We start from the raw sequence: 14,132 nt of genomic DNA on the forward strand, positions 1-14,132 counted from the left end.
TCTTGCTGGAACATTAACATTTGCCAATGACACTAAATTATAAAAACATTTTGATTTACCTACTATCATTGATAAATAAAGAATTGCAACTTGCAACAAAGAATTCCCTCTTGTCTATTTCCTTTTCTTTGCCTCAACGCTGATTTCCCTGATGATGTTTCCTGTGGAACGTTTATTGTTTATTTCATGGTTTCCAATCCATGAAAAACAAGTGGCGGCATCCTTGTCATAACCCTCTGTCTTCTGACACCATGTAGATGCATGTAAAGACATTTAGTGGCATTCTGTTCACTTTGCAGTAGTCCTAGCCACCTACTAACAGCCTAAGACCTCATGTCAAAACACATAGTCCTCACTACCCAGAATGCCATAGGGCAGTGGTTCCCAACCTACGGTACGCGTACCGTAGGTGGTACTTGCGCCCCCTGCTGGTGGTACTTGGAAGGCTCTGTGAATTTTTTTTTTTTTTTTTTTTTTTTTTTTTTAGTTTTTGTGCAAAATCCATGGTGGTCATTAGTAGTAGTTTTCAAACATGTGAAAGTGAAATAATAATAATAATTATTAATATTATTGTTTAAATTATGAAATAAAACCAACTTTAAAATCAATTGTAAAACATGTTTATCAAAATAATACTACGAATGAAAATAAACTTGTGATCATTGAAATTGAGGTTTATTTTGTTGTCTTGAGATTTAGAAACAAATATTTGTTTCTGACGGACACTATACCTGTTGCGCATGCACAATTACCTGCCCGCCCCGCATGGTTACACAAGTGGTGAACAAAGACGAGGAGGGATGCTAAAGTGGATCAAAACGGGAGGGAATCCTAAAAGAGCTGTAGTAGAGGAGAGCAGCAACGATGAAGCACAAGGAGGTGAAGACAGCAGTCAACCCAGCACAAGTGCAGCTGCTGCAGGTTGCACATAGGCTGCAGGTTGGAATAAATGTGCCTCCTGCGTGAACTGTGCATAGCTGAATAGACTGTATTTTAACGTCGGTCATATGGTGGTACTTGGAGAGCCAACTACTTTCTCAGGTGGTACTTGGTGTAAAAAGGTTGGGAACCACTGCCATAGGGCATAAACTCTGTTATGAAGCAGCCAGTACAAAAAAACTATTTCTACATGCAGAGAAATTTGATCCATGCCAACTGGAATATTCCTAATAGATGGTGTTGAATTTCCATATGTGAGATTCTCACAATGTGTCAGCTGTGCGATATTGTGTTGGTGTAATTTGACACTCTAACCCCTCCCCTCCATCTAATCTCTCGTATGCCTCTCTCCCTGCCCTCCAGGACTCTCCACTGAAAGCAGTCCAGATGTTATGGGTAAACCTGATCATGGACACCTTTGCTTCCCTAGCTCTGGCCACAGAGCCCCCCACAGAGGCCCTGCTGCTGAGGAAACCTTACGGCCGCAACAAGCCTCTCATCTCCCGCACCATGATGAAGAACATCCTGGGCCAGGGCGTCTACCAGCTAATTATCATCTTCACGCTGCTGTTTGTCGGTAAGACACTGTGCTGCATCTGTAGGGATAGGTCTGTATCACACAGAAGGCTAGATGCCTAGGTTTTTTCATTGGTAGTTGCAGATTATGTCAAGATTGTGTGTGGAGGGTTGGGTTTGCTGGATTCCTTCATTTCTGGACCATCTAAAAAATTTGATGTCCCCACTAAATTTAAATTATCTGATGCCAGCTTCTAAAATGAGAGGATTTTGTGGTTTCTTTACTCCTCTGTGACAGTAAACTGAATATCTTTGGGTTGTGGAATGTAGACGAAACAAGACGTTTGAGGACATAATTTTCTGACATTTTATAGACCAAACAACTAATCGATTAACCGAGAAAATAATAGACATCAATCAACAATGAAAGTAATCATCAGTTGTAGCTCTAGCCCCCACCCTCCAGCACATATTACTTTTCTCTGTGTCATAACTTTCACCTGGAAAACAAAGTGTTGATGTGGGGCACAGGTGCCAGCTACAAACACAATAAAAAGTGAAATTGAGAGCCATGTATTGTAATTAATTCATATTCATGCTTGATGTAAAGATTGTTAAAGCTTGACCAGTGACCTCGCAGGCATTGAATTATAATGAAATGGGTTAAAGAAATAATGTATTATGACTTTAGCCAAAACAGTCCAACAGCACTGCGAGTGCCGGTATTTCTAGTAGTGCACCAATTAATCTGCTACTCTGTTACTGACCTGCCTTGCCTGGCTGATCCCGCCAGACAAAATTACCCATCCAGCAATGTGTTGTGTTGTTTCTGCCACTGGTGAAAAAGCTGACATAATATCATTTGTGAATGCAGAATCAGATTTTTCTTAGTCTCATGTCATTCAAAATTGAGTTAGGAAATGTGGTTCGGATGTGTTACAGCTTGCCTAGATAGTCCTCCGCCAATTGGAAAACCAACTGGAAAGAATTCACAATCACTGCATATACTGTAAATATTTCTTTACATGGAACGGTGTAACGGAAAACTTCCTATCAACATAAAATCCAGTCAGAGCATCTATGTGCAATTCTAGTTAATTATTTTCACCAAACAATGAACTTTAGAGATTTCAGAGTTTAGTTGGTGCTCTAAAATACGAGATAAATGCAGACCATTTCAGACTGAGGATTTGTTTTAAGAAGTAACAAAAACTACGGCATAAATCATTAAGTCTATGTCTCTGACTATCCTACAGGGGAGAGAATCTTTGATGTGGACAGTGGCAGGGATGCACCCCTCCATGCCCCATCCTCTGAACACTACACCATTGTCTTCAACACCTTTGTCCTGATGCAGCTCTTCAATGAGATCAATGCCCGCAAGATTCACGGCGAGAGGAACGTCTTTGAGGGCATCTTCAATAACATGATCTTCTGTAGTATCGTCTTTGGCACCTTCATTATCCAGGTAAAGTGGACTCAGTGGATAGTTTTATAGCTTCCTCCTTTCTTTTGTCCCCCTTCAGAAGGGATTATAATAAATACTTAGGACTTGACATTCTTCCCTTCACATGTGACACAATGAAAGAGGAGATACAGATAAGTGTACATTTTTGGCTCATTTCCACCACATATAACAGCACAGTACGGCTCTACTCTTACCTGGCCTTACTCGTCTCCACCTGATATAGGCTTTGCTTCCATTGCAAGTGTACTCGCCTCTGCCCACAACTGGTCGTCATAGCGACCGCATATCTGCCCTCCACCCATAGCCCAAGTAAGCTATAATGTATAACGTTAAAATGTAATCCATACACGGAACTTTTAAACTGGTTATGAAATACTGGTGCCTCTATATGACCTACATGGGCAAATGAGACCATCGGCCAGGAGAATGGATATCAATTTGTTGTTATTTACATGCATGTGCTGCGTGGGGGACGGGGGTTATGCTACGGGGAGAAGGGAAGCCACCACCCTGGCGGCCACTCACCAGGAAAGGCTGCAGCTTCACTAAAGCCCCGCCTCCGGCCTAGCGGAGCGGACAACTACACACAACTACAAGGGCTTCCCGAGCAGCAGACTTTTTTTCTCTCAAAACAATAGAAAACCACCGTCATGTTAAGGCTGAGCAAGGAGATCGATTTTATTTCACCAGAGCCGAAGGCAGTAACACAAAAGACTGATGGAAATAACAGAAGAGAAGGTAAGTCCAATAAACTGGTATCCAGCCACAGTAGACATGATTCTGCCTGGCCAATCAGTCTTCTGCAGTAGGGCTGGGCAATATACTATATAATATATATATAATATACCCGATACTGTATCGATACTTGGACGCCAAGTATCGCGATATTAATTAATTAATTTTTTTTTTGTGTGCAGGCCATGCCATGCCAGGCCTCTGCATCTGGTGATTCCCACCCCTAATCGATACTGTATCGATATTTCCCATATCGATGCGTTCAGTAACACTCAACACTCAGTAGTTTTGACAAAATTTGTCCACTAACTTATCAGTATAAAGTGATGTACATATTATTACACTACCTGGGTGGTACACAGTGTGTTGTATCTTTAGCTCTATTATTTAATTTTGAGTAAATTCTGTAGAATATCGCAATATATCGCAATATGTATCGCATCGCAATATATCGTGATACAATCGTATCGTGACCCAAGTATCGTGATACGTATCGTATCGTGAGATCCTTGCCAATACCCAGCCCTAGTCTGCAGTGTTTTCACGTCACCGTATGGTACCGGGTCCACAGCCCTGGAACCCCGAGAAAGCAGGGACCAAAACTAGCATGACTCAGCCCGTGCTGTCCAGGTTTTTAACCGGTGGAATGATACAAAAAAGCGTGTTGAGCTGTGTTTGCTCAGTGTTTGCTCATTACCCCAAAATCAATTCAATTCAATTCATATTTCTTCCTTAAAGCAAAGAATGGCCAATAATTTGCCCTGTGAGCCACACATTGTGACCTTTCAGACCATAATGCCACTGCATAATGTCATCTCCTCACTGGAAGCGTGTCTGAAAGTCCAACACAAAGAATCTTTTTAAGCCATTAAGACCTCTCTAGAAAAGCATTCTAAAGCCTCCGGCACATTTGAAACAACCTCCTAAGACCTGACGGATAGTGTATCAAGTATGAAACAACCTCCTAAGACCTGAAGGATAGTGTATCAAGTATGAAACAACCTCCTAAGACCTGAGGGATAGTGTATCAAGTATGAAACAACCTCCTAAGACCTGAGGGATAGTGTATCAAGTATGAAACGACCTCCTAAGACCTGAAGGATAGTGTATCAAGTATGAAACGACCTCCTAAGACCTGAGGGATAGTGTATCAAGTATGAAACGACCTAAGACCTGAGGGATAGTGTATCAAGTATGAAACAACCTCTTAAGACCTGAGGGATAGTGTATCAAGTATGAAATGACCTCCTAAGACCTGAAGGATAGTGTATCAAGTATGAAACGACCTAAGACCTGAGGGATAGTGTATCAAGTATGAAACAACCTCTTAAGACCTGAAGGATAGTGTATCAAGTATGAAACGACCTAAGACCTGAGGGATAGTGTATCAAGTATGAAACAACCTCTTAAGACCTGAGGGATAGTGTATCAAGTATGAAACGACCTCCTAAGACCTGAAGGATAGTGTATCAAGTATGAAACGACCTCCTAAGACCTGAAGGATAGTGTATCAAGTATGAAACGACCTCCTAAGACCTGAGGGATAGTGTATCAAGTATGAAACAACCTCCTAAGACCTGAAGGATAGTGTATCAAGTATGAAACAACCTCCTAAGACCTGAGGGATAGTGTATCAAGTATGAAACAACCTCCTAAGACCTGAGGGATAGTGTATCAAGTATGAAACGACCTCCTAAGACCTGAGGGATAGTGTATCAAGTATGAAACGACCTCTTAAGACCTGAAGGATAGTGTATCAAGTATGAAACGACCTCCTAAGACCTGAGGGATAGTGTATCAAGTATGAAACGACCTAAGACCTGAGGGATAGTGTATCAAGTATGAAACAACCTCTTAAGACCTGAGGGATAGTGTATCATGAAATGACCTCCTAAGACCTGAAGGATAGTGTATCAAGTATGAAACGACCTAAGACCTGAGGGATAGTGTATCAAGTATGAAACAACCTCTTAAGACCTGAAGGATAGTGTATCAAGTATGAAACGACCTAAGACCTGAGGGATAGTGTATCAAGTATGAAACAACCTCTTAAGACCTGAGGGATAGTGTATCAAGTATGAAACAACCTCCTAAGACCTGAAGGATAGTGTATCAAGTATGAAACGACCTAAGACCTGAAGGATAGTGTATCAAGTATGAAACAACCTCTTAAGACCTGAAGGATAGTGTATCAAGTATGAAATGACCTAAGACCTGAAGGATAGTGTATCAAGTATGAAACAACCTCTTAAGACCTGAAGGATAGTGTATCAAGTATGAAACGACCTCCTAAGACCTGAAGGATAGTGTATCAAGTATGAAACAACCTCTTAAGACCTGAAGGATAGTGTATCAAGTATGAAACGACCTCCTAAGACCTGAAGGATAGTGTATCAAGTATGAAACAACCTCTTAAGACCTGAAGGATAGTGTATCAAGTATGAAACAACCTCCTAAGACCTGAGGGATAGTGTATCAAGTATGAAACGACCTCCTAAGACCTGAGGGATAGTGTATCAAGTATGAAACGACCTCTTAAGACCTGAGGGATAGTGTATCAACTATGAAACGACCTCCTAAGACCTGAGGGATAGTGTATCAAGTAGTGTACTGTATCAAGTATCGTAGCTGAAAGGGTTAACGATGCAGACGCTGCATCAGGCCTTAAAGGGAGAACAATGCAAATGCATCAGGTATTAGTATTAAAAGGTAAAAAATCAATTTAGTGAAAATGAAGGCCCTTAAAAAGTATTAAAGTCTTAAACACCACTTTATGAGGTATTACATTTTGAAGCTATTTTTTCAATGTGAATCGCCTATATACAAGAGTTTGTGTGCTAAAAGTTTATTGCGAATTCATTGAGCATGTTACTGTTATTAGTTTTAATAAACCTTGCCTTTGGGTGTGTCACTCTAGTGTTTCCCACACATAAACTCAGTGGTGTAGTGCAGGATATACGCAGGTACACATAAACTCAGTTGTGTAGTGCAGGGTATACGCAGGTACACATAAACTCAGTGATGTAGTGCAGGGTATACGCAGGTACACATAAACTCAGTGGTGTAGTGCAGGGTATACGCAGGTACACATAAACTCAGTGATGTAGTGCAGGGTATACGCAGGTACACATAAACTCAGTTGTGTAGTGCAGGGTATACGCAGGTACACATAAACTCAGTGATGTAGTGCAGGGTATACGCAGGTACACATAAACTCAGTGGTGTAGTGCAGGGTATACGCAGGTACACATAAACTCAGTTGTGTAGTGCAGGGTATACGCAGGTACACATAAACTCAGTGATGTAGTGCAGGGTATACGCAGGTACACATAAACTCAGTTGTGTAGTGCAGGGTATACGCAGGTACACATAAACTCAGTGGTGTAGTGCAGGGTATACGCAGGTACACATAAACTCAGTTGTGTAGTGCAGGGTATACGCAGGTACACATAAACTCAGTGATGTAGTGCAGGGTATACGCAGGTACACATAAACTCAGTGGTGTAGTGCAGGGTATACGCAGGTACACATAAACTCAGTGATGTAGTGCAGGATATACGCAGGTACACATAAACTCAGTTGTGTAGTGCAGGGTATACGCAGGTACACATAAACTCAGTGATGTAGTGCAGGGTATACGCAGGTACACATAAACTCAGTGGTGTAGTGCAGGGTATACGCAGGTACACATAAACTCAGTGGTGTAGTGCAGGGTATACGCAGGTACACATAAACTCAGTGGTGTAGTGCAGGGTATACGCAGGTACACAAACTCAGTGGTGTAGTGCAGGGTATACGCAGGTACACATAAACTCAGTTGTGTAGTGCAGGGTATACGCAGGTACACATAAACTCAGTGGTGTAGTGCAGGGTATACGCAGGTACACATAAACTCAGTGGTGTAGTGCAGGGTATACGCAGGTACACATAAACTCAGTGGTGTAGTGCAGGGTATACGCAGCCAGGTACACTTGTTTTTCAGACAGCTTTGCATATACTCACTTCTACTGGCAGATTCCAACAGGAAGCGTTGTGGCAGATGAGTAGAAAATGCACCGACACCAGAGCTGGTCGCAGCCTGATTAGTGAACACCTGTGTCCACCAGATGCGCCGCAGTCTAGCCCCTTTCACCACGGAGTGACAACACAGCCTAGCCCCTTTCACCACCGAGTGACAACACAGTCATGAAAGGGGCTAGCCGCGGTCCTGAAGTGTCCCCGAAGTGGCTCTCCCCTCAGCTCTGCTAATAATATGCACTGACAGACTATTTTTGAGCTTCCCGCTTCGAGTTGCGTCAAGCAGCAAAAAAGAGCAGATCGAGCTGGGAAGAATTCATGACCAAGGAACAAAATAAAAAATTTCAAAATAAAACCCATTATTGTATGTCATAGGGCAAACAGTCACATATTGAGGAGGGACCAATTTCTCAGCAGGGCACCACAAGAGCCTGCTTTCAATATATTGTGCAATTATATATATCAATTACTTGACATTATTTTGGCAGCAACTCCATTTAATTTTGAAATTCCTGTGTGAACTAATTCAGTACTGTTCACGTTATGGTAGCCTAATAGTTTCCATTGTTACATTTATAGTATAGACTACAGTATAATTCAAACACTAACCCCCGCTTTGGCGAAATTAAGAGTAGTCCCACTTCTCCAGGGACCACTACACCTCTGCATAGACTTTACTTGGGCGGGCCGCCCAGGAATATTAACTCATTGAGTGCCAATGACGACTATAGTCGTCAATTCAAATAGTAACGTAGAGTGCCAATGACGACTAAAGTCGTCAATTGCGTTTTTTGATGGTGGGACGTGGATCAAAGCCTGATGCATCTCCTGTAAAAATATGGGCGATTTTGAAGGTGTATAAGCTATTTTACGGACCCATTAGGTGGCGACAGCGCTCTCCAGACCAGAGAAAGGCAAGGAAAAACAGCAAAGAAGCCGTGATGAAAGAGAAACCGATGCATGCTGGAGCCAGAGCGGCACAGATTGCTCTGGCTGGAGCCAACGTTAGCTGCGAACAGCAGCCAATCCGCTCCCACAACTGAGCCCCTCTGTCTCTGCTGCATAGTTTCTCCACACGATTACCCGCCAGAAAAGGAGACACCCGACACCGAAAAGCCAAACCATTCTCAGCAGTCCGGTTTGGCTTTTCGGTGTTGCGCTGGGAGCCGGCGCACAAAAACGGCGGAGCGCTCCGAAAATAGACGCTGGGTGCGTTAGTCTGTGTGTTAGTGTGGGGATGAGTTTCTCCCAGCTCTGGCATGCAGGCTGTGTGTTAGTGTGGGGGTGAGTTTCTCCCAGCTCCAGCATGCAAGCTGTGTGTTAGTGTGGGGCAGAGTCCTGCACCGGGTCGGGGTTCCGCGGGTCCCCGCCGGGTACCCGCAAAAAAACGCGGGGGGCGGGTAAAAAATACACTTCTGTAAATTGGTGGGTCGGGCTGCGGGTAAAAATTAATAAATGCGGACGGGCGGCGGGTGGAACAACGACAACGTATGAGCCTTGTATGTTTTTCTGTTGCACTCAGATGGAGGCAGGGGGTGTGTCTGGCAGGGGGAAGGTGTGTCTGGCAGGGGGGGTGTCTGGCAGCTGGTCTGACTCGAACAGGAGAAAAGTTTCTGACGCACGTTTTCGCTAATTTGTTTACATAACCGGCATCGTTTCAAGTATGCGCATACTGTGAAATGTGTGATGCTAGATGGACTGCACAAAACATTCAAAACTCAGCTGCGGTCAAGGTGATTGATTGGAGACAATATGAGTCGGACAGATAATATAGTAGGCTAACGTTAGCTTCCAGTCAAACATACACACTGGCTGTTTTCATAGCAACAGGCAACAACAGGTCATGGATGGATAGCGTGAAAGTGGAGAGGTCTCATCCCAACGTGGATTTACGTTCCTCCAACAGCAATCATAAAGGCAGTATGGATTATACCGGACATATTGGAAATAGCTGGTAAGTCACTTTGCTTGCTGTAACTGTCTGTGTGTCTGATAGCAGAGCTATCCAGCTGGTTAGTGAGCTAGCAGCTGCTAAAAGCTAATTAACGTACATCAGCTGACGAGTCTCGGCCAGAAAGACTGCTGTTCGCCTCTCGTGTGAAACGGTGGCAGTTTCGTTTGGTTCACTACAAAATGTTTGCACTGCAGATTAACGGTTATTATATATATGCGGTTCCGGGTCGGGGGGCGGGTCTCATGTCTGCGGGGCGGGGTGGGTTGCGGTACTGATTGATCATATGTGCGGGTTCGCGGAGCGGGGTCGGTACTGCACGTCGCGGGGCCGGGCGGAACCGGGTCTTGAAAATCAGACCCGCGCAGGACTCTGGTGTGGGGATGAGTTTATCCCAGCTCCAGCAGGAAGAGATTCGTCGCCTGACGCAGGTAGCAGAGATTCGAGCAGAGCCACCAGAGACACTCCCACGGAGGAGGAGTTTGCAGTTGAGGGGGGTGGGGCACGCAGGGCACCACACAACTACACCACGTCACTACATCAGAAAATATTAGCTTCAGAGTCAGTGATGTGCTTGAAATGCTTCATTTCACAAAAGGCTCATTATCTCAGCTTCTAGTTTGAAACGTCCGTTTTTGGTGAAATCAACCTATCTTCTCCGGCTGATAACTAAAGAACGGACAATGATATCAATAAACTTTTTTTGCTGATGATACAAGAGTCTCATCGTTCTTTGGGCGTGTTCGGTGTTTATCACACATATTGTGTGATATTATTCGGTGTGTAATATCACACAATATTCTGTGGGTCTTGAGTTATCACTGAAAACGCTCTGAAAGGGCTGGCACTGGGAGCATCCGTTTTCCAAAAGTGGCTGGCACTCAATGAGTTAACGGCCGCCAAAGTATATTTGGCAACCCATTTTAGCTTATTTTTTATTTTATTTCTTTTCTGTACCATTCTCGATCGATTAAATAGTGGACAATCTCCCCTCGCTCAACTCCTCCGTGCCTGTTCATTCTGCTATCACCCAGCCTATCTGAATTCGGCTGAACAGTGGTCCATAGAAGTTATGACAAACTTTTAGTTTTTCTCCTTAAATTCAATGTATAGTAAATGTAAGTCAAAGGTGTGTTGCTGATGTGAAAAAAACGGCACTGAGGTCTTAAAATATATTGAAAGGGTCTTAAAAGGTATTGACTTAAACTTCAGGATTCCTGCATATACCCTGCCTACACTGCTGTGGTATTTTATGAAAAGTTTCTACACATCACCACAGAGCAGGGCATCACATTTCACTAGCGAAGTGAGCAAGGGAAAAAGCAGAATGTGAATGTGCTTAGAATACATGTCTCCTGGGACTTCAGCCTTCACACCTTAAAGTAACTGGCTCTGTCTTCCTCCTCCTTTAGATCGTCATAGTGCAGTTTGGAGGAAAGCCGTTCAGCTGTGTGGGGCTGACCATTGACCAGTGGCTGTGGTGCACTTTCCTCGGCTTTGGCTCTCTACTATGGGGACAGGTATGTTGTGACAAGACAGACGAGCTTCACCTGTGATTGGCCAATAACTAAAATGTGGTATAACACTGCCCCCATGTGTTGGATATGGCTTGGTGAATTTCTCACCATGACAAGGCAATGCAGTGAGATGTTATTATGGTGCTGTAAATGTATACAGTCACTTGAAATATTTAGAGTCTGCATAGTTTCCCAAACTAAAACAAAAAGTATTGCTAAATACTGAATTAAATTTCAAGTAATTTCATTTTAAAGTTGCTGATGGAATGTATATAGCCAGCCATAGTTGTTGCTTGGTGCAGGGGTAGGACCAGTTGTGCATTTCACAGTAATGCTTAAAGGAGCTATATGCGCTTTTGTTGTTGTTGTTTTTGCCCACTAGATGTCGCACTGGAGCTGTAACATCAGACGTAAACAGTCTATAAAACCATAAGCACTCTCATCGCGCTCATATACTGTAGCTGTCTGCTGTCTACACTAGGCAACGCAGACCAGCCTATGCCGTGGAGACATGCAGAGCAAGCTACAGAGCTGACTGACCGCACTGCAACCGAAACCAGGAAATACACGGTCCCAAACTACAATACAATCAGAGACTAACCTTTCTTTCACAGCCACGGCCGCTTCATTTTCCCAATCACAGCCACAGGTTGATCCACATACAAGCCTTGCTGGAAAGCTCTCTGTCTATTTATAAACGCGGGCGAGGGCAACATCACAGATGAAGGAGCGGAGCCAGGCCGACGCTCTAGCAGGCTGACAACAGCAAAGCTTTCACAACGCTAATGTTTTCACAACACAAAGGGGGGCATGGCTTGGTTCACTGCTCACAAGATGCAGTAACTCGCCTGTCTCACTAGATATCAGTGTTGGGCACGTTACTCAGGAAGTGTAATAAGTTACTCATTACTTATTACTCATTTAAAAAGTAATACAATTTCTTTACTTATTACTTGGTATCAAAAGTAATTAGTTACGTTACTCGTTACTTTACTATATTACTTTCGCTACCCACCCTTCCGAAAAAAATGACATACAGCCTGTTCAGCTGGCTGAACAGGGTGGCTGAACAGCCAGCCTGTTCAGCTTTTAGAAGTGAATCCACTTTATTGGAGCAATAATTAACCTTACAGGATGAGTCAACAATCAGCCATACTGCATACTTTTTATTAATTTGCCTACCTAGGACAAAAAATTAATTGCGTTCTTGCAACGCAGTAGTCTTGCATTATCGCATAGCCAGACCAATCTCCACACTTCGTGTTAGCGCTGTGCCAGCGCTGCAGAAAGTAATGCAGTAACCTGAAGTTAGTTGGATTTGTAACTTTAATATTATTACTGTTTTGATAATTGTAATCCCTTATACTCGTTACTGGGGAAAGTAATATATTACAGTAGTAATATTACTGAGTAATATATTACTGCCAACACTGCTAGATATATAATAGTGGTTTGCGGACATCTAGTAGGGCTTAATATCGCATTTAGCTCCTTTAATGGCTACGTCTTTTTTGTTTTCACTCAAATTAGCCACTCTGGGGATCCTTAATCAGCCACGGTTTGTTTTCATTTTGAACAACTTGTTTTAAAAATGTATTACCGGTAATTTCAATTTGCTCAATCATTTGCATTAAAAACAAAAATACCTGTTTGTAATCGTAGATTTTGAGAGCTAGAGAAAAATCCTTGACCACTGGTGGTGATGGCAAATGAACAAGGTAGCTACTTTTTTAGGGGTGAAGACTCCTGAACCTCTGTACTGTTCTGTGAAGCATGATTCGTTGTGCCAAAATGAGATGTCACTTTACGAAGGGGGACATTATTTCAAGTCAGTGCAGCTCATCAAAGCCCTTGTGTTTTCCAGGTGATCTCCTCCATCCCCACCAGCCGTCTGAAGTTCCTGAAGACAGCGGGCCATGGCACCCAGAAGTCGGAGATCCCAGACGAGGAGCTGGAGGACATGGAGGACATGGAAGAGATCGACCACGCTGAACGTGAGCTCCGCCGAGGCCAGATCCTCTGGTTCCGAGGCCTCAATCGCATCCAGACTCAGGTAATGTTCTGTGGACCTTCCTACCGCCAACAAGGGAATCGAAAGCCATACACCCTTTAACTCTTTATTGCTCCTCCAGCTTAAGATCTGTTTTGTTCTCTCGCTGGGCATTCTTAAAGAATGGTATGTGCCCTGAAAAAGAACATTTCCTCTCATTTGTTTCTGTTTTGCTTTTGAGCTAAAGTAGGTTCCTTTGCCTATTTCTGACTCCGTCTGAATCTATCTGCTATAAACGTGGGCAGTTTGAAGGTACTGATGAGAAGCAAGCAAGTTGTTTGGAAAGCACAATAGAGCAGCCAATTGTTGAAAGAATATTGACATGGCTGTAGCTGGAAATATGGAAAGATTCTGCACAAGTGAAGTCCTTCCAATCAGTGCCTTCAAACCCAACATCCCCTTTTCTCTCTCTTAACTACTATGCCTAAATCTAATCTCCAAGTGACATTTCTCTATGATTATTGGTGCCTATTCTTTATTTTTTTCTCTTTTCTCTCTCCCCTGGCTGTGTTGTTTTTTGTTTTGTTTTTTTGCTCTGGGCTTTCTCCTGTCACGCTGTCTGATTCTTTGCAGATGGATGTAGTGAGTGCGTTCCAGAGTGGAACTTCCTTTCAGGGCGCTCTAAGGCGGCAGGCCTCGAACCCCAGCCAACAACAGCACGATGTAACCAATGTTTCTAGCCCTACACATGTAGCCTTTTCTACTACTACCACTACTGCCGCTGCCGCCGCCAACACCGCTTCTGCCACTGTGGGGTGTGAGTGCGTGTTCTCCTCTAGTGCATGAGACTTATTTATTCTCTTCTAACACCTTCCTCTTCCACTCTCTTCTGGCCTAATGTTGATACGTTTACTCTCTGTCATGCTTCTCCTAATGTACCCCTGTTTTCTTCAACAACAAAAAAGACAACAAATGTCACATCTTCCATAATTGCTTTGA

General features: G+C 43.3%; 1 protein-coding gene across 1 annotated transcript in view; it reads left to right on the forward strand.

Annotated features, from left to right (window-relative positions):
- atp2b1a (ATPase plasma membrane Ca2+ transporting 1a) overlaps positions 1-14,132 on the forward strand; it is an 89,679-nt gene that overhangs the window by 69,795 nt on the left and 5,752 nt on the right. Inside the window, exons 17-20 of the mRNA XM_083632027.1 lie at positions 1,303-1,516; positions 2,712-2,923; positions 11,039-11,146; positions 13,008-13,196. Coding sequence (XP_083488153.1) covers positions 1,303-1,516; positions 2,712-2,923; positions 11,039-11,146; positions 13,008-13,196 — 723 coding nt within the window. The remainder of the gene's footprint in view (positions 1-1,302; positions 1,517-2,711; positions 2,924-11,038; positions 11,147-13,007; positions 13,197-14,132) is intronic.

Source organism: Poromitra crassiceps (genome assembly GCF_964638095.1).
Source record: "Poromitra crassiceps genome assembly, chromosome: 2".
NCBI classification, from domain to species: Eukaryota; Metazoa; Chordata; class Actinopteri; order Beryciformes; family Melamphaidae; genus Poromitra; species Poromitra crassiceps.